Raw genomic sequence first — 26841 nt, 5'->3', positions numbered from 1 at the left:
TCTTTATTGATGCTATTATTCTGAGATCCATCTTCTCTAGTAATAGCAGGAAAAGACCAATTAAAATTAATCTACATTAAATAAGAGTATGAAAAGAGCAAGGAAATGGTAGGGAAGTCATCAGAACTTTATCTAGAAAAAGGAAATACAAATTGTGGCCACATTTTAAATATAGTCAAGAACATTGCAGGTTATAATTGTAACTGTGCTAATTCTTAGCATGAATGAAGACTGCATCCTGCTGAATTTTCCCTTATTTGCGTAAAATTGCTGACAACATTTTATAATAACACTTTGACTTTCCAGTGGGTAATAACTAAAATATTTGAAGTCTTTAGTTTCTCAGTAGTAGTTGTTTATTGTTTGTTTTTAAAATTTAGTATTCAGATTGTTCCCTTTTGAAATGAAATGTATTATTGGGTTTGTTATATTTTCCTTGGTTGTTGACTAGCAGGCCTCTTTCAGAGAGACTCGGTCACCACCATCATTGCTCACCACTGAGCAGCTCTTTGACATTACGTTTTGTCAGCCTTGTAAAATCCTGTATTTTTTTTTAAAAAAATATCTATTCTTTATTTTTGAGAGAGAGAGAGAGAGAGAGAGAGAGAGGCAGAGAGAGAGGGAGACAGAGAATCCCAAGTAGGCCCCATGTTGTCAGCACAGAGCCCGATGTGGGGCTTGAGCTCAACGAACAGTGAGATCATGACCTGAGCCAGAATCAAGAGTTGCCTTGATTCTGCCCAGGTGCCCCAAATCCTGTATTTTTGCAGTGATCTTGATGGCATCCAAGATGAAAACCAATGACATTAGTGTAGTGGGCACGTGTTAAGTGGGAAGAAATGTTTAAATGAGGGCTGGCATTTACACTGTCAGATTATTGGTGAGTATCATGTTTATTTTCCTTTGTAACCTTAAACCCTTTGGGACTTAGATCATAAATATGCAGAAGATTAGAACTTCTCTGTTTGTATTACTGTTTTCAATGGCTAGCCTTCTATGAGCTAGTTTTAAATCTTTGGTCTATTTCAGTTAATTGAGTACATGGCTAGATACACTTGTGTAGTGTAAATTTTCGAAGCACAGTGGTGATAGGCAAATGCCATGAAAGCTGATTAGAAAAACTCTGGCAAGCGTAACCTCTGTAGCACCGGCACAGCCTTATGAAATAGTCATGCAAAAGTCATAATCCTGTTGCAGGTGTGAACCTAGTTGAACAAAATCTTAATTTTTTTTCCCCCTTTGATAGTGCTAAGTTACCAGTAGAAACTGTCATGTAGCCCATGACAGACTACTGGACCCTGTAATGCTCAGCAGCCTGGACCTTAAGAATTAATGTGTTCTCTTGGATTGGTTCCCATGAGGCTTGGAGCCCACTTGGCAATTTGGAAAATTTCCCTCCTTGTTCTCCCTGCTGGTTCTTGATCAGGAGATCGTGCCACACTGACATTTAAATTAAAGGGACTATCTCTTGGTGGTCTTCTTATGAAATAAGAGTAGTTACATCTGGAGGCAATTTTTGTAGCCCCGTTTTCCGTTTATGCTTGTGTGTATATGGTGCTCGCTAAAATTAGCCAAATTGCTAGGTTTTGTATTCTAAATATTCTGCATTGTCCCAAAAGACCATTCATCTTTTTTTTTTTTTTTTTTTTTTTTTTTTTAGAAAAAAATCTTAACACAGTCTTGGGGTTTTAGTCAGTTTAAGGGTTTGACAGTTCGAGTGACCCATATATAGTAAGGATTGTCTTGCTAGCTTTCAGATACTTGTGCTGCAGAATTGTTCAATGTGAAGTATTCTTTTATCAAAAATAAAATAACACCCACAAAAAACTGGGGTAGGCAGGCTGAAGACTGGACAGAGACCAAGGTCCAGGTCAAGTCAAAAAGAGGATTCAGAGGACCCTGACCCCCCCCCCCAAAAAAAAAAAATCTTGTAAGGCGTTATCTTTAAGCATTTTCAAAAAGTGAAAACCAGCACTGGAGGAAAATGCAGTTCTCATGCATTCCTAGTCTAAAACTGGGATTTATAACTGTGTATTCAGGTCAAAATTCAAATTTGACTTTGAGAATTCAAATGAATCATGTTAGACTTAAACCTTCTGAGAGTCCTTCAGTATAAGTGAGAAGCTGTCTCTTTAAAGAACAGAGGCTAATTTTCTCAGGATCCTGAGAAACTTAACAGAAGTCTACGGGGGAGGGTAAGAAAAAAAAAAAAGAGGTTAGAGAGGGAGAGAGCCAAAGCATAAGAGACTCTTAAAAACTGAGAAAAAACTGAGGGTTGATGGGGGGTGGGAGGGAGGGGAGGGTGGGTGATGGGCATTGAGGAGGGCACCTGTTGGGATGAGCAATGGGTGTTGTATGGAAACCAATTTGACAAAACATTTCATATTAAAAAAAATAGATGCTAATTTAGATGTTTATTTTTGAGAGAGAAAACAAATGGGGGAGGGGCAGAGAGAGAGGGGGACACAGGATCCAAAGCGGGCTGTGGGCTGACAGCAGCGGGCCTGATGTCTCACGAACTGAGACCGTGATCTGAGCCGAAGTTGGATGCTCAACTGACCGAGCCACCCAGGTCCCCTGCAAAGGCACCTTTTTAAAAAAGCCCTAAAAATGCCAGGGCACCTTGGTGGCTCAGTCAGCTAAGCATCCGACTCTTGATTTCGGCTCAGGTCATGATCTCACAGCTTGTGGGTTCGAGCCCCATATCAGGCTCTGCACTGACAGCACAGAGCCTGCTTGGGATTCTGTCCCCGCCCCCTCCCCCCCCCCTCCGGCCTTCTTGGCAGCTTGCTCTCTCTCTTTCTCTCAAAATAAATAAATAAACTTAAAAAAAAAAAAAGCCCTAAAAATGTCAAAATTCTCAAAACAAATGGAAAGATAGAAGCATGTGCTTTAAATTAAAATCTGACAGAATGCATGTTAGAATCAAAGTTTTTGGAGACTAATGTATGGGCTATTAACACATTACACATCTGAGTGTACGGCTGGCCTTTCCCCTGTGTTCCCATGACTTCCAGAGCTATCCTGTTTTTTGAATTAAGAAATTTTTCATGCTAGGCGAGTACTTGGTTCTTACGGGAAGGCTTATTTCTTTATGAATTAGTTCATTATTTATTCAAGCGTTTACTGAGCACGCATGTGCCGGCAGCATGGAGGATATGCATCCATCTCACTGCCTACAGAACTGAGTACAATGTCTCAGCAACAAGGCTGACTATGGTCGGTATCTTTTTTTTGTTTTTAATTTGTTTTTAATGTTTATTTTTGAGAGACAGAGAACTGGGGAAGGGGCAGAGAGAGGGAGAAACAGAATCTGAAGCAGGCTCCAGGCTCTGAGCCCTCTGCACAGAGCCTGATATGGGGCTCGAACTCATGAACCTTTTGATCGTGACCAGAGCCGAAGTCAGATGCTTAACCGACTGGGCCACCCAGGCGCCCCTGTGGTCAGTATCTTACGAGAGGGGGAGGTGAAGTGAGATGGAAGTTCAGAGTCGGAAGAGATTGAGTGCCAGTTTTGGGGGGTAGGTGAAATGAAGGGCACCTGAACTGGGAATTAAGAGATGAGTAGGATTTGGACGTAAAATTCTTTTACGTGGCAGAAAATTGGAAATTTCTCCTAAAGGAATAATTTTCCTTAGGAAAATGAATTACAGCTTTTGAGTTCCATGGAAATGAACTTTCACCTATTCCAGTCACTTTTGAAATGTGAGCATTAATAACAATTCAGATACTGTCAATTCTTGATCAATTTCTGTCCTTTACATATGAGATGCCTTCTTTCTTCCTCAAAATACTCGTCCCTCTCCTGACCAAAAGTAGTAAAAGGTGAGGAGGAATACCATTTTATTCGTTCTCTCTGTCCCTATCTTTTCCTTAGTCACCAGTGCAATTCACTTGATACTTACTGTGCGCTTACTGTATACCATACGCTCTTCCAGGAACTAGAACACAAAAATGAACGAGTACATATGACGATTTTTCTGAGAAAAAGCTTTTACTGGGATGGAGACGGCTAATTAAGCAACAGAACAAAAACTCTTGATGTACAGTAAGAGAAGCAGGACACCACAGAAGCCAATAACCTGTCTTCTGGTATAAGGCAGTCTGGATTCAAATCTGGGTTCCACTGAACACTTAATCATCCCAGTTTTTTTTTTTTTTTAATTTTTTTTCAACGTTTATTTATTTTTGGGACAGAGAGAGACAGAGCATGAACGGGGGAGGGGCAGAGAGAGAGGGAGACACAGAATCGGAAACAGGCTCCAGGCTCTGAGCCATCAGCCCAGAGCCCGATGCGGGGCTCAAACTCACGGATGGCGAGATCGTGACCTGGCTGAAGTCGGACGCTTAACCGACTGCGCCACCCAGGCGCCCCTCATCCCAGTTTTTGATAGAAATATATTCTGAGCTTAACTGAAAAAAAAAAACTTTTCTCTTGGTAACATCAACTTTATTTAATTGGTTTATATTACTTTTGGAATTTGTCACTCAGAAGACATGACTTTTTTCTCTTTTAGAAGAGAAGTTGAGGGATGCGTGGTAAGTGGTTACAGTAAAGATGGAGATCAAACTAAGAAGATGGTTCCATGACATTAAGATGTAATGAAATAGTTCTTCTATACGGCCATTGAAATTGATACAATTAAAACATATATATGTAATTAGCCAAACCTCACATTAAACATTAAACTTCTCTGATGTAGTGCATTTGAACCTCCTAATTTTTTAAAGTTCATTTATTTTGAGAGAGAGAGAGAGAGAGAACATGTGTGCATGTGCTGGGGAGGGGCAGAGAGAGAGGGAGAGAATCTCAAGCATGCTCTGTGCTGTCAATGCAGAGCCCCACTTAGGGCTCGAGTGCACAAACCACGAGAACATGACCCGAGCCAAAATCAAGAGTCGGATGCTTAACTGACTGAGCGACCCAGGAGCCCTGAACCTTCTAAATTTTTCAGTACTGTTCAGGAAGCTCAAGTGAACATGTGTTAAGGTATAGGACGGAGTACCTAAAGTCTGTATATTTTGCTTTGCTGCTTCTTGAGAAGTGAGGATTGTGGGATAAATTGCCCTTGTAAATATTATGTAAGGATTTTTGTAATAGCAGATGTCTCTTAGACTGAATTTTTGTAATGTAATTTGCACGTTAAAAGATGATTAGGGATTGGCTTCGTTATGTACGGATCCTAATGGATTTGATGGCATTTTTTTTCTTGAATAGTAATACAGGGATTCAGCACTCTTAGCAGAATCATCTCTCACTACTTTAATGATTTGCAATGGTACCTTTGTCTTCTACTCAATTCTTTATGTATACCAGCTCTCTTTCCAGATATTCCGTTATGTTTCAGCAGACTTAGCTGGCCAGTCATAACACTGATGGTTATGATTTCTGTTAGAAAGGAAATTTCAAGCTGTTTAAAGAAGACGTGTGTGGGTTGAAGGCCGGGAAGCACTTAGGTTCGTGGTCAGCAGTTGCGAACCATCAGTTTATGACTTTTTGCTTACAAGTAAAATAGAGTTACTGCTTAGGTTATTCCATTTGTTATTAAAATTCATGCATGGGCATACCATAGTTTAGGAACTCTTGAACCTACCATCTCTTTTCCCCACGAAATAAGAGTTTTTACACATTTTTGATAACATGAAGTTTCTTAGGAGTGCAGCTGTTGTATTTTTGCGTAACAGATGGTCCTTGGGGGAAGATCAGGAAGGCTCTTTCAGGAGAATACCTGAAAAGAAAGCCATGGAAAATAATTCTGAACACTCCCAGGAGCTTTTCTTTGACTCAGTTGATTATTAATTCACCTAACAAGCCTCTGAGAGGAAATAATGGCAGCTACTATGTAGCGACTGGGGGCATCCACGTGCTAGGTGCTTTTTAATGTATCCGTGGCATTACACAACGTGGAGGCACAAGTTAGGTGCTAAGAACTCATTCCTTATCTCTGTTGACTCTTGTCGTAGTCCACTGAGAAATACCTGTTTGTCTTTCTACAGCGCCATTCTCTACCACTAGTAGGCCGGCTTCTATTTACATGATTTCTCTCGCTGCTTTCTTCCTAATTAACGTTCGCATACCCGTTGGGCTGTCCATTACTTACCGTTAATGCACTGAATGTAGGATGATGAGAGTTAAGATTTAGGTTGCTGCTCTGCCATGAAAGCGAAGATGCAGATAACCTCTTTATTTGGCTTGGCCTAACTACATGTTAGTTTAATTTTAAGAATATTGGAATAAATGAAGATAAATCCTATCATGCTATTGACTGCAATAAAACAAATACAGTACTTCACCTGTAATAGCCGACTAACTATTCCAGACTAGGGGGACCTATAACTGGTTAAATGTAGTGTAAATGTAATTCATTCTTCTAAATTCATAAGAGTTTTAGAAGTAATTTTCATTTTGCTATGGCTTTCTCTCCTGGATGAGTCTTCTAAGAATCAAGGTACAGTTGACCCTTGAACACTGGTGGGGGTGGAGTGAGGCATCAGTCCCTCCCCAACACTCCCCCCTCCCCCACACAGTTCAAAATACATGTGTAACTTTTGACTTTCTAAAAACTAATAGCCAGCTGTTGAGCAGGAGCCTTACTGGTCACATAAACAGTCGATTAGCACGTGTTTTGTATGTTACATGCATTCTATGCTGTATTCTTACAATAAAATATGCTAGAGAAAAGATGTTGTTGAGAAGATCAGAAAAGATACTTAGGGGAGCGTGCTGTAAAAAAAAAATGCACGAATAAGTGGACCTGTGCCCTTCAAACCGGTCACCTGTGTGTCATACTCACTCTGATAGGGGAGGACACGCTGCGTTGGCCATGGACTGCTAACACAGAGCTAATTACAATTTGGAATCTATTTAAAGCTTGGCGCTAGCTTTTAAAAACGGGAGCTCTGTACAGGTGTATGGCCTCGCCCGCTACTACCTTGCCCTGACTTTACCGACTTCTAGGTGATTGCATAAAATGTTATTAACAAACTGCAACATTATAATGACTGAGATTGTTTGCATATATAAAACAGAGCTTGCCAAATGTTTTAATAAGTTACTTGTAGTGGAGGGAGAGTGTAAGAAAGAGAACGGTTCTGTCGGGGTTGTATTAGAGTATTTTATACTTTAGCATAGGTAGTGTTGGAAATAAAACCTATTTTAAATGAGAAAAATCAAGGCCTGTTATGAATGGCACTGAATAGTGCTGATTACTTTACCTTTGACAAAGTGGAAAATTTAAAGCTTGGTGTATCCCATTTTATTAATATAATAAAATTTTATAGTGTTGCTCTGGGCGTCGATATATGTCCTTTAGTGTTTATTAGTCCTTGGTTGTAGTTAAATGTCTTGGTCCTATGCCTGGCCATACTGTGCAGAATACAGGTATCAAAACTAGGAAAAATAACAAATAAATACATGTTTTTCTCTCTCTCAAGTCTTTTTCTGTAGGATTTCTAAATATTTGGGTTACTTATACGGTCTAATATGATTGAACACAGAAAACATCTTTTTTATCATTTAACATAGGTTTATAGCTTCCCCAGACTTGTTCTAATAATGAAGCTATGAGGGATATGACAAGAATGGTGATATTAAATTTCTCTAGACTAACAGTAAATTTTTCCATCCTGATGTCAGGAATGCAGAGCATCTGGAATCTGCAAGAAGAGTGAATTGTTCACTGCGGGAACACTTTCATCAAATTCTGAGCCATTTATTCTCTTAGGAACTACTGTCTTGTACAGAATATTATATTTTTACAGAAGCAGTTTTCTGGACCTGGAAAAATTTCTCCACTTTACACTTCGCTATTTTTGTATGCTTTCACCATTTAGAGATGTTCTTGCTTTGAGAATTAATGTCACATTTTAGTATTAAATTCATTGTCTTTGGTTTACTAGCAATAATTTATATTTGTCCAAATACAGTGGAAAAGCAATAGAAAATAAATTGTCCTCAACAAAGATTTCTTAATAGTTCCTATAGATGGATCTGTGATCCATACTTTGCCAACTTTTTCCTTGAATATTCAGAACAGCTACAATATGTATCTTAGTATCTTTTCCCTTGATTATGGCATAAATGAATTTCTACAGAAGTGCTATGGAGGTGGAGGAAAGGAATGTGTGACATTCTCTGTCAGTTTTGGTTAACACGTTTCCCAGGTTAGGAGTTGAGATTCTAATTAGCCCTGGATCATGCTGGGTATTTAAAGTAAGAAGTACAAGTTGGTATAAATTTTCTATTCTTGTTTTTTTTTGTTTGTTTTTTTTGATTCCAGCCTTTTTATTTTTCTTACCAAAAACCTTACCTCTACTTAGTAAATTTTTATTCTGAGTTCGAGTCTTCTGTGTCCTGATATGTATCTGTAGCTATCTATCTGTATCTATCTATCTATCTATCTATCTATCTATCTATCTATAATGTGTATCTATATCTTATCCAGTTCCTTGTGTTTGGATATAGTATTGCCGATGCTGGGTTTGACTATATGGCAGGAGTTCTCATTGCCTAAGAGATGGGCCAGATTTTTTGATTTCACCATTTCATTTTTGTGCCTACTAGTTAGTGTCTTCGTGTTCTGTGGATACCTAATATATGTTTATAATTCAGTAGTTTGCTTAAACTGGGATATTCTTCTTTCCCTCAGTTTAGTAGAATTTAGTCAATCCTGTACACATTTGCCTCCCCTCATGTTCTCTCATCAGCTCAAGCTAAACACGGAACTGTGACGTTGGGGACCTTCCTTCCATGCATGGTTTGGTTATTCAAGTGCACGTGGGATGTGCTCTTCCGAGTGTATGAACTGTCTTAGTGTCATGTTGACCTTTTATTTGGCAGATTCATTCCTCTACTGCTAAATATTCTGCCCTGCCCCCAACCACGCCCCTCCCCCCTTCCCACCCCCCCCCTTCCCAGCATCTCTTCCTTGTTACCCATCATTGTCTCAGGTGAGCCATTGCCCTGTCTGCAGGCAGACCGGGGGTGGGGGGGGGGGGGGAGTCTCCTCACTGATCTGAAGTGAATAGTCCAAAGTGGCAAGGATGATTTGTCTGCTCCTCACTTCGGGAAGGCCCTCCAGTCACTTTAAACTACACTAAGCATTGTTATTTTCATTTAGGCTTCAAGTCTCCATAAGCAGATGTGAATCCTCAGTATAAGTCAGTAAAATCATAGTTCACATCCTTTATCCGCCTAATTCTCCTCAGGTTTTCTGAACCACAAACACTTGGTTAAGCTGGAGGCTTTTTATTCTTTGCTTCGCCCTTGGATTGGTTTTGATGTAGTCCAGATGGCGTGTCTGTACTTGGTAGCTTTCTTGATGAGAAGATACTTCTCTATCGTTTGCCAAATGTGACAACTCTGCTAATTTTCCTCTTTTGCAAAGCATTGTGACTTTATTCTTGTCTGTATAGGAAATAAATAGGTTTCCTGGCTCCTTTTTTATCCATTACTTCTTATTCCCGTCTTCCATCCATCTTAAAGATTCAGAAAGTAATTTTTATAATAAAGGTGAATTTTGTGAAGTGGGTCTGTGCCAAATGGTAAGCCTTTATGTGACTTTTTGGTGTAAGTTTCTGACTGATGCAGTTTGTCGTCTGAGAATTCGTATTTTTGTGTGAGGGACCTCCTTGTGAATTTTCAAATCTCAGAATCTTTTGTCTTCCTCTATAACTGTATCACTTTGAAATGGAAGATAAAAGTTTGTCAACGATTTTCAATCCCTCAAATTGTAAATAGAAAGCAAGCAAGAGTTCTTGACATTTTTCTCATGAATATGTTAATTGTATCAAGAGCTCTTGTAAGAACTGCAGGGAGACCGGATGTTAAAAGGTTTAAAAGCAAGATCTGTTTTAAAAAAACAACCGATCAACCTCTTGAGATGAATTACGCCGCTGGCTGGTTTGCCACCATCTCTGGATGTAGCCAGAGTTCCCCAAGGTTTAGTTCTGCCAAAACGACGAGGGGATGACAGTACTTACAAGGACAAATTGATCTTGTAGCTGATGAACCATCTTATAATGTCACTTCAAAAGTTGGGGGGCCAGAGATCCAGAATGATGAAATCATCTGAGTGGAGGTTTGTTGTCAGCTCTGAGTAACTCTGTTTCCATAAGGCAATGCCAGCATGGTATAACTGATCACCCCCACTGTGTTTCTTTATTACGTCCAATGCTGGCAGCCTGGAGGGGAGTGAGAAGCCTGTGCAATCATCTCAGTGAAGGGATTAATATTATTTTTCTGTTGCCACTTGAAGCATTTTGCAAGATTAGTGCACTAGTATTTCAGCATGTTTCGTGTTCATGACAAATGATTTCATCCCGGGAGCCTCACTCAGGATTTTGAAATAGGACCATGCACTTGCACAAAGGTTACATAAGGCAATATTGTCAGAAGTCTGTCAGTGAATATGTAATATTGATATCATCATAATTACAGCGACTGAGGTTTTTTTTACAAGTGTTTGTCAAATAGGTTTATCTTGAACATCAGATGATATGAGATACCTTGAACTTAAGCTGCTTGAGAACAGAGAGCCTTTTGTTATGTTCCTTTACTAGGGAAATGTTCTAGACTGACTCAGGTCTAGGACGTGTGATCACTTTTCCTTTCTTTCTAGTTCACTCTTTACCCAAAACATGGGGCTCTTTGACTGTTTTTTTTTGTTTTTGTTTTTTGTTTTTTTGTTTTTTTGTTTTTTTGCCAATTGTGGAAAGCCTTTCTCCCCTTAATGTATTCCAGCAGGATAAACTTAAATTTTGTAATCTGTCTCTTTAATGCTTGGGCATATTCCTGTGTTTTAGCATTTAATTTGGAATTTATTTTATTAAAAATTTTTTTTTGTTTTACTTATTTTTAAAAGAGGGAGAGAGAGAATGGGCGGAGGGGCAGAGAGAGGAAGGAGACACAGACTCCAAAGCAGGCTCCAGGCTCTGAGCTGTCAGCACAGAGCTCAAGGCAGGGCTCCAACCCATGAATTGTGAGATCATGACCTGAGCTGAAGTTGGATGCTCAACTGACTGAGCCACCCAGGCGCCCTTGGAATTTATTTTTATTTTAAAAATGCTCACATAGATTGTATAGCTAAGTGAGGTGTCATTCTAAGCTTTATGAAAAAGCCATTCAATCCTCATTACAATGCTGTAAGGTTAGCGCTGCTGTGTCTATGTTGCAGATCAAGACATGGCTGCACAGAGCTGTTAATTACCAGTTGCGCGGTTGGCATTAGTAGTGATGTCATTTGGCTCCAGAGTCTCAGCATCCTACCACAGGGCCTTTGTAAGCGTGGTTCTTTTCTACGAGATTTTTCTTCTCTCCTCATTAACGTCTGTGCTTCCCTCAATGCAGCCCACTTGTCTCCACTGGGGAAGCTTCCCCTGAGGTCATTCACATCCCTCGATTACACTTTCACGGCGCCACCGTCACTCCCTTATTAAAGCGCCTTTCCCAGTTACATTTTTACCTTTATTTTCCCTGTAGTTTCCTACACTACACCCAGGGGATGAATTTGCTTGCTCTTTTCCTTCCCGTCACCTTTGTAGCCCCTGTCCTTACCAGTGCCTGGCACGCAGTGAGCACCTGGTATTTGTAGACTGAGGTCAGAAAGGAGCAGGTGGCATTTTGAAACGCACAGGGTCTCCGGACTTTGCCCGCTTCCTACACACGCTCCTCGAAATATCGTCAAGTGTGTTATGTTAAACCTTTCATGAAACTTTGAGCTAAGTATGTTACCATGCTTGTTCTGTCTTTCAGATCATCTCCGGGGTCCTGAAGGAGGGGAATAAGGCAGCAGTAGCTGTCACCAGGAAGTTAATTATTGAGTGAACTGGTGCAGGATTGCGTGGATGCAGTTCTGCTTCCTGGGGATAGCAAGTAGCAGTCCTCTGTGGCTGGAACGGAATTTCGGGGGAAATTGTGAGCCCTATGGCTGGAGAGAGGGTTCTACCAGATCATTACCCAGAAGTGAAAATTTTAAAATGATAAAAGTAATATCAATTTTGTAAAAACTCAAGCAGTGCAGAAATGTATACAGCAAAAATGAGAGTAATTGTTTCCTGTTCTGGTTTTTCTGTGTAGGTTAGATGCTGAGAGCCCCTGGAGACTGGTCCTGAGGATGGCCCTCTGGGCTATCTAAAAGTATAATGAGTGAGTGAATAAATGAGTGAATCACTGGATCAAAGGGAATGCAAGCTTTAAATTTTCATATTGTCAATAATGTGTACCAATTTATGACTTCCCTGCTTTATTCATTTTCCCATTCTCCCAGATGTCTCTTTAGCCTTTTTTTTTTTTTTTTTTTTTTTTCAGAAGCAAGCACTTTCTTCCCTATCCTCACTCTCAGCAGGTGACCATGTTTCATGGTTTACTGAATACGGCAGCGATCATAAGGGAATTGCCACATGTTCCCTGTACCACATTTCCAGAGTATTCTGCCTTCCTCCTTGGGACTGTAGGTGAACCAGCCGTACTTGTATCTAATGCCATCCCTCCACTTGTACACCAGACCCCAATCCTCCCCATCTGCTGTGGCAGATCCTGCCGTCTCTTACATTATAAAATTTCTTTGTCGTGGATCGGTGCCATTACCACACAAATATGCCAGGCTTTTTTCTTTTCCATCTTAAGAACATCTTCACTCCCCATTCCCTTACAAATACCAGTTCTGTTTGGTAAGAGGTTGTAAGGCTGATCTATATTTACAGTTGTCATTTGCAACATGTCTCTGTTTTTAGTCCCTTTCATCCAGGCTTCTTCATTCTTCATGATGCCAGAATTCATAAGCTGCATGTTGCCAAATACAATGGTCGATCCTCAGTCCTTATTCTGCCTTACTCAATCACCTTGGTGCAAATAATTTTTAGCAGTTTCTCTGCAGACCTCTCTCTTTTTTTTTTTTTGGTGGGTGAAAATTTTGTTTATTATAAAGTCTGGCGTTGTCATATTTGGTTTTTAAGTTCTTTGTGTGCTAAGAAAAGCATTTAACTCCAACATGACAAATATGTTCTATGAAATCTTCCTCTAGTTTTTATTTGATATATTTGATCCCTCTGTAATTGGGGTGTCAGGCCCTTAACTTTTATAGATAGCTCTTGAAGGTTTTTGAGTAGGAGATTTAAATATTGGGCTCATTATCGAGACATAGGCAGAGTTGAGGCTAAGTCCTGAATATGCCCCTTTCTAGGCTAAATGCATTTCCTCCTGTAAAATGAAGGTAGTAACAGAACCTACTTATGAAGAGCATTAGGTGAGGTAACGTGCAAACCACGAGCCCACCTTAGCTCTGTAAGTATTAGGTATGATCACTACTAGGAATTGCATCTGGTGGTAATTATTACTATTATTTTAGGAAGCTTTATTCGTTGGTGATGGGAAGGATAGATTAAGGAGGGGAGAGAAAATAGAAATAGGCATAATTTTTAATAACTAGTTTGTTTAGGCAAGGTGAAACTGTAGAGGCTTCGACTATGATGGCGGGAACCTTTCTTTACGGTGAAAATGACTATTCAAATCCACTGATTTGGGTAATCTTATGAAGTAATGAAATCTTAATCCCAGATGAGGACTCCTCATAATTATCTTTTGATTAGCGTGTGTGTGTATGTGCGCGCACACATATTTTTTATTTAGAGAGAGCGCGCGAGTGGGGAAGAGGGGCAGAGAGAGGGAGAGAGAATCCCGAGCAATCTCCATGCTTACTGTAGACGCTATGCAGGGCTCAATCCCACGATCCTGGGATCATGACCTGGGCTGAAATCCAAAGTCAAATGCTCACCCGATGGAGCCAGCCAGATGCTCCTCTTCTGATTAATATATCATAACTTTGGATGAATTGTTTACTTAAGGTGGTTACATTTCCTTACTGTTTAGGTCAGTGCTGTCTACGTTCCCAGACCTTGATCCAATCGCCTGCCTGTTATGTGATGTATATTTTACTATGAAGGTATTAAGTTTATTAGAGAATTAGGACTTGAGCTTTACAACACTACTTCTATATATAAAAAAAAAATCATAAGACAACCTGAAGTTGCTAAAGCATCGAAGTATTTCAGTCTGTACATAAAATGCTACCACTGCCCCTCTGTCACTCGTGTTGCTCAGGGCTCAAAAAGCCTCGAGAACATACTCTGACCAGACGGTGTTGGTGAGGGGGAGTAAGCTTTTAGGTTTTTATCTTTAAGGAAGATGACCTATGTTCATCCTTCAGCGTAGTAAAGCTACAGAGAAGCCAGCTGTAGCACATCTAACTTCAAGTGAGTTAGTGAAGTTAAATCAAGATCATGGTCTTTGTATGCAGTGGCTTAATGAACTTGGCTTGCAAAGTGGCAGTTTAGTCTGTATTTAGAACATTCCCGTTAGTATATTATTTTTCATGATTTCAGACAGCCAGCATCTGCCATCTAGCATTGGGGAAGGGGGGAGTAGGCTTCAGTGACCAAACTAAAAGTCTGAAAATATCTTTGCCTCTCTCTGCAGTTAGCTCCTCTTGCCATAAACGCCTTCCTTAGCTCCTAAAATCTTGCTCTCTTTGTGCTTTGTATTGTTTTCCCAGATTTAGTTTTGTTGTTGTTGTTGTTGTTGTTTTTATTGTTGGAAAATGGCACTCTGTCTCTGCCCTCTGCCCTCTTTTATAAACACTAGGCCTTTTTGAGGACATTGAAGTTAAGAGACTGCTCTCTGGATAGGCATGAGTGTTCTTCATTTGTCACCTTTGAACTTCGAACTTTGACTGAATTGACATCCTCTAACTGAGCTGTTGGGTCGAGGCTTAGCCTACTGCTAAAATCTCAAAAAAGGCAATACTGTTTCCCTTTGAAAATCCTTATTTGTAAAATCTTTACCTTTACTAACCACTGATTAAATACTTTTCATGTGTTCCCACCGCCAAACAACAGAAAGTCACAGAAGAATAAAAGGAGGGGCACCTGGGTGGCTCAGGCGGTTGAGCGTCCGACTTCGGCTCAGGTCATGATCTTGTGGTCCGTGAGTTCAAGCCCCGTGTCGGGTTCTGTGCTGACAGCTCGGAGCCTGGAGCCTGCTTCAGAATCCGTGACTCCCTCTCTCTCTGCCCATTCCCCCACTCATGCTCTGTCTCTCTCAAAAAATAAGCGTTAAAAAAAAAATTAAAAAAATTTTTTCATGTATCCCCACTGCCAAACAACAGAAAGTCACAGAAGAATAAAAGCAGAAAGACAGGATTCTTCTGTCTGCAAAGAGGAGAACTGCCCCACCCTTGATGCGTGCACGCACGCACTTGCATCTACACGTGGAAGACTGGGCAAGGTATCGTTGTATTGCCTCTCAGCCCTAAATCCATACTTCGGTGCCTGCCCTGTGAAAGTTAAGTTGGGCCCTTTAAGTATCCTTCCTTGCGGCTGGCATCAGGGGAGGGCACGAGTGGCACACTGCAGGAGGAAGAGGTGTCTCTTCCTTGCTCTGGTGTTTTTCACGTCTTCCTGTTCCTCCCATGGGACTGGCAGCAGCCCACGTGGGCAGCATCCAACGGTGCTTACCCCCTTTGGTTCTGGTGGCACCCTGGTGGACGGCTTCCTCTTGAGTCTCAGCGACACCCCTTCAGAGGAGTTCCTGGTGGGTCACTCGGGCACCCAGAGGTCACCTTACGGGTCTTGACCAGCTAGCCCCAAGGGGGCATTGTCTGTTTGCCAGTCCTTTCCCCAGTTGTCTGCCCACCTGCAGGGATTATTTCGGCTTTCCGGTCCTGGCTGTGGTTTCCTGTCACCCAGGCTCCACCCACCTGTACTGTGGCGAAGCATTTCCTGCTTGAAGGTCCCAGCCGTGGTTTTCTGTCCCCCTGCACACCTGCAGGGGAGTTTGCTGCTGGTCCAGTGACAGTGGACAAGCTCGGACCCAGGGAGACTCAGCCACTGGGTGGGTGCTAGTCCCACCACCTCCGGCCAGCTCTGAATCCTCGTCTTGGGGAAAGCGCTATTCTTTCAGTGGTGTTTCCTCCTGGGTCTTCTCCTTCATCCCCAGGTATTCTTGAGATTTTGCTTTACCACTTGATATGTCATCCTCTGTTATATATTTATATTAGACTTTCCCCGTTCAAATGACCGCACGGCTCTCGTCTCTGGATTGGACCATGACTGAGGCAAACGTACAGGGCAGAAATGTGAGTTTGAGTACTTGCTAGTGTTTTCTTCAGAATTTTGGTGCATTTAAAAATCTACCCCTTTGCATGGTTATTGCTGACTTTCAGCTCGGGTATTATCCACCCTGGCCACGCACCCTTCCGGGCCCAATTTTCTTCCTTCAGACCGTAGCTCACATCCTGCCAGCAATAGCATAGCCTTCTGTGACCTTTATCGATCGTTCTCTCCTTTAAATCACTGTGATTATTGTACATATTAATCACATGACCCTTGTCCTATTTTAGTTTTTCCGTTGTTGCCTTTTGTCTCAGTATATAAAATACACTAATACAAAAATACTGCTTTTTTCCCCCCTGCTGGAGTATTTTTGTGAGATAGTTTATTCACATGCATCTTTGACATTGTCTTGTACCATATATACCCAAATATAAGGTAGGGTTTTTTTCCCCCCCCACTATTAAAATTCTCTCTCAGAAAAGAGAGAGCTGCCTTACATTCAAGCCCTGACAAAGTTTCTTTTACTGACTTACACAAAAAATGTGTTGATTGGAGAAGCCACAATTATTCTCATATAACCTAAATTCCCATTTTTTTTTTTTTGGAGTCATTGAGACATCACTTGACAGAATTGTTGTTCTTGTTTTAAAGAGACAGGATAGTTTCAAAGTTTAATTTTTTTTTTTTTTTTTTTTTTTTTTTTTTTGAGAGAGAGGGAGACAGAGTGTGAGCGGGGGAGGGGCAGAGAGCGAAGGAAACAGAATCCAAAGCAGGCTGCAGGCTATGAGCTGTCAGCACAGAGCCCGACACAGGGCTCGAACTCACGAGTTGTGAGACCATGACATGAGCTGAAGTCGGACGCTTAACCGACAGAGTCACCCAGGCGCCCTGAGACAAGGTAGTTTAAACTAGGCTTCGTTATTATTTCTTGGAGAGGGGTTAAAAACCTCACACCTGCAAATGTTAAAGATACTTAGAGAATAGGTTAGTGGTTTTGTTGTGGAGGTCAAAAACCTAAAACTACAGGACAGGTGGAAAAGCAACAGCTTTACCCGGATCCTTAGTGATGACATCTCCCACACGTTCAAAAAAGTGTTGTGTCTCAAGTAACTAGAAGCGAAAATGATCTTCTTCAACTCTACAAGTGGCACTGATGATGAGGAAGTCATTGTGAAGGAATTAAACAAAATGGTTGTATGAAATATGCAAGTGGGGCAAGACCCAAATATCTAAATTACCATATTTGTACTTAATAGGTAATTCAAAATGTGTGTTCCTAATCAAATTATAATTTAAATATTTTAAGCAGGGCATGGGCATCTTATCAACATCCCTGACAAGTAATTCGGTGTTTGAATATTGTATCAGCAGCCTGAACGTCTGTTTATTTTACTTAGAAGAAAATACGTTTTGAATCTTGGACAAATAGAGGAGATCATTATATTTAGGGTTGCCTTTTGTTGGGGAGTAGATAACAGGTATTGTTTGTTACTGAAGCTGTAAGATCTGTGGGGTAGAGGTGGTGGCATAGTCTGGACCTACCTGTCCTCAGGAACCAATATAGTGCTCCGAATGTGAGAATTCATAAATACCGATTCTTAGGAACATGGACCTTAAAGATGTAACTCGGGTGGTGGTCTTTGCTGAAGCCTTCCCTGATGTCTCCTTGCTCCTTGCCTCACCAGGCAGTCTAACCCCTCTCTGTACTTTATAACAGATTTGTGTGTGCCTGTCCTTTCCACTGTACAGTCCTGAGGACGGGGATCATGTCTGATTTATCTTAGACCTTTAGAGCCACGAACAGTGCTTGGTTCATAGGTACCATAAAGGTGGCCTGGAATGAAGCCCTCGTGGGCTGGAATGACTACACGGGAGGTAGTCCCTGCCTTTGCCCAGGGACCATGTACATTTAGGTAAGGTTGTTCAAGATATCTCTCGTTATTTGAACTCTCATTACTTGCTCTCTGAATCTCAAGGACCAAAAACATTTGGATTTCATAGTGTTCTTCGCTATTGGAACTCGAGGAGCTAAAATAGAAAAAAGCACGCGTGAGAGCACAGACCTGGTTTTCGCCATGGACGGCAGTGGTTTCTGGGGCCCCTGTGATGCATATGAGAGGAAATGATTGTCCGTGTTACCTGCGTTGAGGCCACTTGCCCCACCTTCCTAGCTCTTCTCACCCTCTTTCATTTCTGGCGGGCACTGTCTTGTCTCTCTTGGCTTCGGTCCATGGCTACCAGTTGTGGGAGCTGAAGAGTAGTGACTGCTTGTCATCTCTAGAGACCCAACTAGGTGGCGTATGAATTAGGATTGCATGAAGCTAGGAAAACCCAGAAAACTCAGGTTTATGAGCTACTGCTAACAGAGAAATGATTTTAATTTAAACATAATATGGTTTATTCCCACAAAAAGGTAAGCAGTACTGGGTAAAGCTAACACTTTCCACATGTAAAAGACTGGGGTGGTTTTATTTCTGAGTCTGGCATTGTGTCCAGGGAAACGTATACCTACATTTTCTGTTGTTTTGACTTTGAACCATTGCAATGGTGCGTGCGCGTGTGTGTATTTAAATCAAGTGCCTATTCTGCGCCAGCCACAGGGCTCAGTGCTGCCATGTGCACGGTTCCCTTCAACTCTTATAACAGTTGTATTTATGATAATATCTTCTTTTGTTCCAACTTCATTTTGAGGTAATTGTGTATGCACGTGTTGTAAGAAATAATACAGAGCCCACGTACCCTTGACCTTGCTTCCTCCAGTGGTAACATCTTGCATAACTATAGTAATCACAATGGGCAAGTTGTCACTGATAGAATCCGTTAACCTTAGACTTCACCTGTATCACAGGCACTTATTTGTGTACGTGTGCATGTTTGTGTGGTTTTTTTTTTTCCTGTTTATTACATGTGCAGATGACTGTCTCTTTTTCAACATGTGAGGGAAACAAGGCTTAGGTAAGTTATGTGAAATAATGAAGTATAGACCTGGGGTTTGAACCTAGGTCTGTTTGACCCAGAGTTTTGCTTTTTCCATAATAGTAATGACGACTAACAGTAATAATCAATAACAACAATGGCCGAAGATCACTGAGTTACATACGGAACAGGTTGAGTATTTACCACGTGCCAGGGACTGTTCTAATATATTACCTCATTTAACCTCCCCCAACAACTGTACCTCATAAATTATATTCCATTTCAATTAGTACCATTAGTTAAACTAACCGTATTACCAAGGAGTAAGGAGCTAGTTTTACTGCCTCTGAAATCAATAATAAAATAGTGAAATTCTACCTTCTCTTTACATAATTTTAAATTCGAACCTCTGACTTTAACCACTGATCTTGGCAATTGTCATTATTTTGCGGATATGTATGTATCTGTGTAAAGTGAGACCTATCTTATGCACTGAATTAGGTTGAGACACCTTAAAAATGTTTCTCCTAAATTATGAATAGGAGCTAGTTCAGGCAAGATGCCAGGTTTTTAAGGGAATAAACATAAACCATCAAGAATACTTAAGAATGTACTTGGGGTAAGTTTGTTTTTTTGTTTTTTGTTTTTGTTTTTTTTCCTGGGGTATCCTAGATCTTTTTGGCCACATACAGCTCCAGGAATGTTTGAGTTTAATCTCTCAAGTTACAGATCTGACATTCCAAGTGAAAACTCCTACATTTGGTTGTGCATTATCATTGATTATCAGAATACTGTAATGCTCTTGGAAGATAATAGGTATACTAATCAGCAGTCCATAGTTTACGATTCTTTGCTAGTTAAATATCTTGTAAAGCTGTCCCTCTGATGAACAACAGCACTTATTTCAGAGCAGGAATAACAACAGTCCCGTGTGTTGTAGATCCCAGGAGGTCTTGGTGTTTTTGTAGACAGCAGACAGAAATAAAAGGAAGTTTGTCCTTTTTACCTCATGTAATCCCACTGGAAAGTGAAGCATGTGCTATGAGTTGATACTGACTTCTGCCAGGTCACCTCCCTGAAGAGTCCTGGGCAGGCACTGTCGCAACATTTCTTGGACAGGCGTCTGACGGCCCCTGAAGGAGATGGATGGTTTATGCAGTACGCTACTGTGGAACACTGTGCTACTGTCTACCCCAAGGAAGCTTCTAGTGAGCAGTGCCTCCAGTGACCTCCGTCTTTGACCTTAACTCTTTCAGGGGGTATCCCATACGCTCAGATTAGAGTCAGATTTCAACTAAGTTCTGTGTAGCTTGTCGTCGTTGTTTTAAACGGGCAACGACATCAAAGCAACACCAAGTGTGGTTTAATCCGTCTCACTTTTTAGAACTTGATTTTGGAAGTTAGATAATGCAAATGTTTTTGAAGCTATATGTTATTAGGAACTATTTGGAAACCACAAAACCTTTTTAATGGACCACTCTATCAATTTTCTGCTCTTCTAAGGAAGTTTTTCCTATTCATGACTCATTTCACTCTTTGGCTAACATTGAGGGAAATGTAATAACGATTAAGGAAAGGAATGTATGCGTTTTCTTCTTCTTCTTTTTTTTTTTTTCTTGAACGTTTGTAGACATTTTCTGTCCCGGGTTATGTAAACTTGGATGGCTGTAGAATGTTGACAATTCAAAGGTAAAAACTCTCCTGTTGATACACACTTGTGTGGAATTTAAAAATCCAAAAGATTTGTTGGCTTCTTTGGAGAAGTGTTTTGCTTGATGGCCCAGAATACAGATCCAGTAAAAACGACATGTTCCAGCTGTCATTTACACACACCTTAAAGCGAAATTAATGAGATCACTCTAAGATTACGCTTTGTGTTTTATTTTCGTTTTATAGGTCTGTATGAGCTGTTGGCTGCCTTGCCAGCCCAGCTGCAGCCACATGTGGATAGCCAGGAAGACCTGACCTTCCTCTGGGACATGTTTGGTGAAAAAAGCCTGCATTCACTGGTAAAGGTAAACCATGCTGATGTCAGATTCTCTTTGCGGAAAAACATATGGAAAAATATGTTGAGCGCCATCTAGTAAACCAGAGATCAAATTGTTGCTGTCTGAAAACAAAACAGCCTTGTTCCATTTCCCTGACGGGCGTGGAAATTGTTAAAGATCCCACCAAAAATATATAGATGATTTCACTTAATGGTGGTGATCTAGCTGTGCATACTAATGCAGCAAGCATGTGCTTGCCCTGTTTAGAAAAAGAATATGAAATAGTAGCAGGAAGGTTTAGACTCTTTATGGTCGACAGTCATGAGCTGGAGTTTAACTCGAATAAGTAAGTGTTCACAGCAAAAATTAGAAGGAATATATTTTCTGAGGTTAAGGATGGCAGTGGTTCAGTAGCCACATTAATTTAAAATAATTTCCTTTAACAAAGTCAACTGAAATTCGAGCAAGCTGTTTCTTTTTTGGTGCAACGCCATTGAAATGGTATTTTGTGTATAAATATCCTGATGCTAAATGCGAGTAAAAACAGTTTCTGGAGATGGTTTTGGTGAAGCATCAGGCCATGGAAATTGATCAGCCACCAGAAATGAGATTTTGCCACACAGCAACCCTGGGAGTGATCAGAGCTCTTAAAATAGTAAAATGAGAACAAGAAGCTTACTGGAAAATATGCCACTTTTGCTTCTGGAAATATGAATTGCATTTTCTTTCATTTAACTCAAGCTGAAAAAAATTGTGAGTCCCGCTTGAGTCTGTAGGAGATGGACCCCTCTGATGCCTTAGCTCCAGCTGGACCAACACTGAATTCAGCTAAATTTGTTACGGTTGCTGGTCATGATAGAAGGCTTTTACTGATGCATAGTGTTTGAAAATGAACCACTTCTGAAGTGCTGTTGCTTCGCAGGATAGAATAATTCTTAATACATTTTGTCTAATCTGCTGAAATTTGCGTGCCTCAAGAGGTGGCAATTCTCAGGAAATGAAAATGTTGAGAAGTAGCATCTTCTTAGCAATACATTTAAAGACTAGCGTGCTTTGTTCATTTAGTTTTCATATAATCGCCAAGGTATCTTTATCTTTGTGTTCTGAAAAATTTGGGGGAGTTCAGTTGCTCTGTTGGGGTGTGTCAGAAGTGGCCTTGAGATTATAATTGAATGACGTTTATGATTTCCAGAGGCAATCATGAAAATATTCCTGTGTGGAATGTTTGGAAGTTAGATACCTATGGATTTGTTCAAATTGATTTGATCTAGGTGGAATAAGACGGATTTCAAATGACTTCATCACCCCCTTAATCATTAAATAAACCTGCCCAAAACAATGCATGCATTTGTGATGTGGCTGCTATCTCAGTTTCCTTACCTATCTAAAATGGAAATTGTGGTATCTGTTGACAAGACCGTTTGTGAGTTTCAGATAAAAGAGTGAAGCGCTTAGTTCTCTGAATAGTTACATCGGTTCGGCAAGTATAAGCAGGCATTAAGTATTAAAAAAATTAATATCATAGTATGTAAAGGACCAAAAAGTAATGACAGAGATGGGTATGATTTCTATTAGCGTCCGACTTCAGCCAGGTCACGATCTCGCGGTCCGTGAGTTCGAGCCCCGCGTCGGGCTCTGGGCTGATGGCTCAGAGCCTGGAGCCTGTTTCCGATTCTGTGTCTCCCTCTCTCTCTGCCCCTCCCCCGTTCATGCTCTGTCTCTCTCTGTCCCAAAAATAAATAAACGTTGAAAAAAAAAAATTAAAAAAAAAAACAAAAACAAAAAAACACTAATGTTTTAAAAAAAATCTTAGTTATTGGGGCACCTGGGTGGCTCAGTCGGTTAAACATCCAACTCTTGATATCAACTTAGGTCATGATCTCATGGTTTGTGGGTTTGAGCCCCACATCAGACTCTGTGCTGACAGCTGCGGAGCCTGCTTGGGAATCTCTGTCTCTCCCCCCCTCTTTCTTTGCCCCTCCCCCGCTTCCTCTCTCTCTCTCTTTCTTTCTCTCTCTCTCTCTCTCTCTCAAAATAAATAAATAAACTTAAAAAAATCTTAGTTACACTAGCTTTTGAGTTTCAGGCATAGATGGTTTTTCAAAGTAAATGCGAATAACAAGTGGTTAGGGAGCATACAGTTATTGATGTCTGATTTTATTAAAAACAGCGAATGGAATTTAATTCCAGGTTGACGTGGCCAATATTTAAATAGCACAGTAACATGTGTACTATTGAAAATGTCTTTCAGTAATTACTATAAAATGTATTTGTAAAGTGAGGTTTACAGTGCCCCCCCCAGTCCATTCTCTGTTTCTAACTGGTTACCCCCCTTCCCAGCTTCTGTCACATGCACAACTCGAGTGTGTCCTTTGACTGACCCATTCTCTTCATTTTCAAGTATGTAAAGTCTAAAATGCCTCCAGGAGGCAGGCTCATGGGATCACACTTTAAACACTGGAACAGTCCGCTTAACTGTATTCCAAGTGCCTCTATTGGAGGATAGAAGCCTCCAGCTTTTGTCCATAAATCTTGGTAGAGCAAAAGGAATCGGACAAGATGTGTTTCAGAGTGAATCAAAATGTGCTTTGATGTTAGGCTCTTTTGCCTGAAGTTGTAGCTGCTGGGATGTGATTGAAAGCTAGGTACAGGCAAAACTGGATTTTATTCCAGCACAGAGTTTTCATAGCGGTCACCCTATTTTATGCTTACAAAAAAAAAAAAAAAATGGTTGTTATAACATTGCACGGTTTTAAATACTCGTAGCTTTCTGGTCTAGCGTGAAATATGCTTAAGAAGAGGCAGCTTGGCGTTAACAGCCTGTTACAGGTATGGCGTGCCACCTTAGTTAGGGTCACGAGCCTAGTTAGGGTCCTCTGGCAGGGATACTGTAGTTACGAGCTTGTCACCGGAAAGGAAGTGTTATGATCCTAGAGAGTGTTAGCCGCAGCTATTTTTTAAAAAGAAAAACTCCTAAATTCAGGAGGTGGATAATCAGGACTGTGAGCATGAGATTTTAGAAGTGTCTGAAGAAAGGCGGTCCTGATAGAAGATGTGGGAAATATCCTAGAGAAGCCGTGGCTCTACGACAAGGATAGCAGTGTTCACGTGACACAGAGAATGTGGTAGACCACCAGTAAGCAGAGAGCCACGGTTTTGAGAGAGAGAGAGAGCTGAGGAGAGGCAGAGGGTACGAGAGAATCCCAAGTAGGCTCCATGATTGGCACGGAGTCCGGCGTGGGGCTCAGTCTCACGACCGTGAGATCATGACCCAAGCCGAAATCAAGAGTCAGACGCATGACCGACTGAGCCACCCCCTGCACCCTGAGAGCCACATTTTTGACCCATCATGTACAGATAGAACCATGCAGCATATAGTTTGTGTCCCTATCTCATTTCTAAATTTATCTTCTACCACTGTGGTTTTTTTCTGTTGAGATTACTTTACATTTTATTTTACTTGTTTGTGATGTATGTGTTTTTGTAATCTGGTTTATTTTTTATTTTATTTTAGAAAGAGGGCACAAGCAGGGGGAGGGGGAGAGGGGAAAGAGAGAGAGAGACGCTCAAACAGGCTCCACACTCAGCTTGGAGCCCAACACTGGGGTCGATCCCACAACCCTGGGCTCATGACCTGAGCTGAAATCCAGAGTCCGGTGCTCAACCAACTGAGCCACCCAAGCGTCCCTAAGTTTAGTTTAGAACAAGATACGGCATAAAGACTTGCTTAAATGTTTATTTTAAACAAGGTTGTTACTTCTGTTTCCTCAAGAAATTTTTGTTTGTATTTCACAATTGTGTTTGGTTTCCAGGAAAAGAATATCACAGTTTTTGTTAAATAGTTGCGTATGTTTTTGTTACCCTTTTAAATAGTTGCATATACGTGTATGAGCAGGAGAAAAAAAGGTAGCAGCTTTTTTGGGGATTCCAAATTATTTCAACAAGGGGTGCCTGGGTGGCGCAGTCGGTTAAGCGTCCGACTTCAGCCAGGTCACGATCTCGCGGTCCGTGAGTTCGAGCCCCGCGTCGGGCTCTGGGCTGATGGCTCAGAGCCTGGAGCCTGTTTCCGATTCTGTGTCTCCCTCTCTCTCTGCCCCTCCCCCGTTCATGCTCTGTCTCTCTCTGTCCCAAAAATAAATAAACGTTGAAAAAAAAAAAATTGTTTCAACAAAACACATGTTGATTATTTTTAAGAATGTTTTTTGTTTTTGTTTTTTGAGTGAGAGCGAGAGCAAGGGAGGGGGCAGAGGGAGAGAGAATTTTAATCAGTCTCCACACTGTCAGTGCAGAGTCTAATGCAGGGTTCCATCTCACAACCATGACATCATGACCTGAGCTGAAATCAAGTCAGATGCTCAACCAACCAATTCACCGAGGCGCCCCAAGAAAGCTTTTTAATGTGGCTTAATTACTGTATTTCTGTGATTTCTGTCTTAGAGAGTAATGGTATAACACTCAACCACACCCTTACAACATTTAGTTACATAACTTTAACTTTTGATGTTTTCATCATCCTGTCTTTGTTGAGTTCCTACTCTTGCCACACTCTGAATGGGCCAATAGGGCTACCATTTTCTGTTGGACAGTCCCTAGCTTGCAGTCTCCAGTCTCCCAGAGGGCTTATAGACGAGGGGATGGGCAGTTACAGTGTTCTGTGGTTAAGTCACGTGAGAGAGAGTGAGCAAGCAGGGGAGGGGCTGAAAGACAGGGAGATAGAACCCCAAGCAGGCTCTGCGCTGTCAGCAAAGAGCCCGATGTGGGGCTCGAACTCACGGAACTGTGAGATCTTGACCTGAGCCAAAATCAAGAGTCAGATGCTTAACCAACTGAGGCACCCAGGCATCCCATTTTATGTGTAGAGCTATTTTTGGTGCCTAACTCAACACTGGATCCAGAGGCTCATGGAGCATTTGATATTTTAAGGTGAAACTTGAATGTTGACTAGGCATTGCTCAAGTAAGGATTTATGGGGGGTTGTCAGGGTTAGGCAGAAGGAATAATCTACACAAACACCTGCAGGCAAGATGAAGCCTTGTGCCTTTAGGATGGAGACTGACAGGTTCTCTGGGCTGGTACATGGAGTAAGGAAAGGCGTGGGGAGCAATGCAAAGTGTGGCGAGGAAGGTAAGCCAAGACCCATTCTTGAATGATTTTGACTTTATCCCAACGCAGTAGGACCCAGTGCATAGAGAGGTTTAAATCAGGGGAATGAAGCTATCTTTTTTTTTTAAGAAGTAAATTAGTGTGCTATGGAGATGGGAAGGGATGTGAGAGAGGGGAGGTGATTTTAGTGTGGACAAAGGGAGGCTGATATTCAGCCTGTCCTCACCAGCAAGCCTGCCCTTTGTTAACATATGGAAACTTCTTCCCCTTCCTTGGTAAACAACTGCTGACCTCTGCCCCCGGACACCCCCACACCCCTAATCCAACCACCAGCTTGTTTATGCCAGGCCATCAGGGGTTGGGAGAGGGCTCCAGGAGATCTGTATAAGCCCTAAGTTACCAATTCTTAACGTATTTTGAATCTCTCCTCGGAAGAAAGGTGATTTTAGTTATATGTTCATTTGATATTTGGGGGATAACCAAAGAGGACTGGCTACTGTATAGTTGGACCCCTAGATCTTGAATTGAGGATAATGATGTTCTAGGTTGGAGATAATAGATTTGGGAGTAGGGTTGCCACATGAAATCCGAGGCCTGCATCTTAATTTGAACTCCAAATGAACAGTATTTTTTTTTCTTTTTTTTTTAATCTAAGTATGAACTATGCTGTATTTATGTTTGTGAAATCTGGCAACTGTTTGGGAGTCATTAATATTTAGATGGTAAC

The 26841-nt window shown here is 41.2% G+C and overlaps 1 protein-coding gene across 8 annotated transcripts in view; it reads left to right on the top strand.

Moving 5' to 3' along the window:
• Nucleotides 1-26841, top strand: part of MPP7 (MAGUK p55 scaffold protein 7) — a 210276-nt gene that overhangs the window by 12007 nt on the left and 171428 nt on the right. For 7 of the 8 annotated variants that reach the window (XM_045465777.1, XM_045465779.1, XM_045465775.1 and 4 more), the window contains exon 2: nt 20920-21038. In XM_045465777.1, the coding sequence (XP_045321733.1) occupies nt 20920-21038 (119 nt within the window). The remainder of the gene's footprint in view (nt 1-20919; nt 21039-26841) is intronic. The other variant, XM_045465774.1, reaches the window with a different exon arrangement.

This window comes from Leopardus geoffroyi, chromosome B4 (genome assembly GCF_018350155.1).
Source record: "Leopardus geoffroyi isolate Oge1 chromosome B4, O.geoffroyi_Oge1_pat1.0, whole genome shotgun sequence".
Lineage (NCBI taxonomy): Eukaryota > Metazoa > Chordata > Mammalia > Carnivora > Felidae > Leopardus > Leopardus geoffroyi.
The sequence above is the reverse complement of the archived record's forward strand: the minus strand, read 5'-3'. Positions and strand labels throughout refer to the sequence as shown.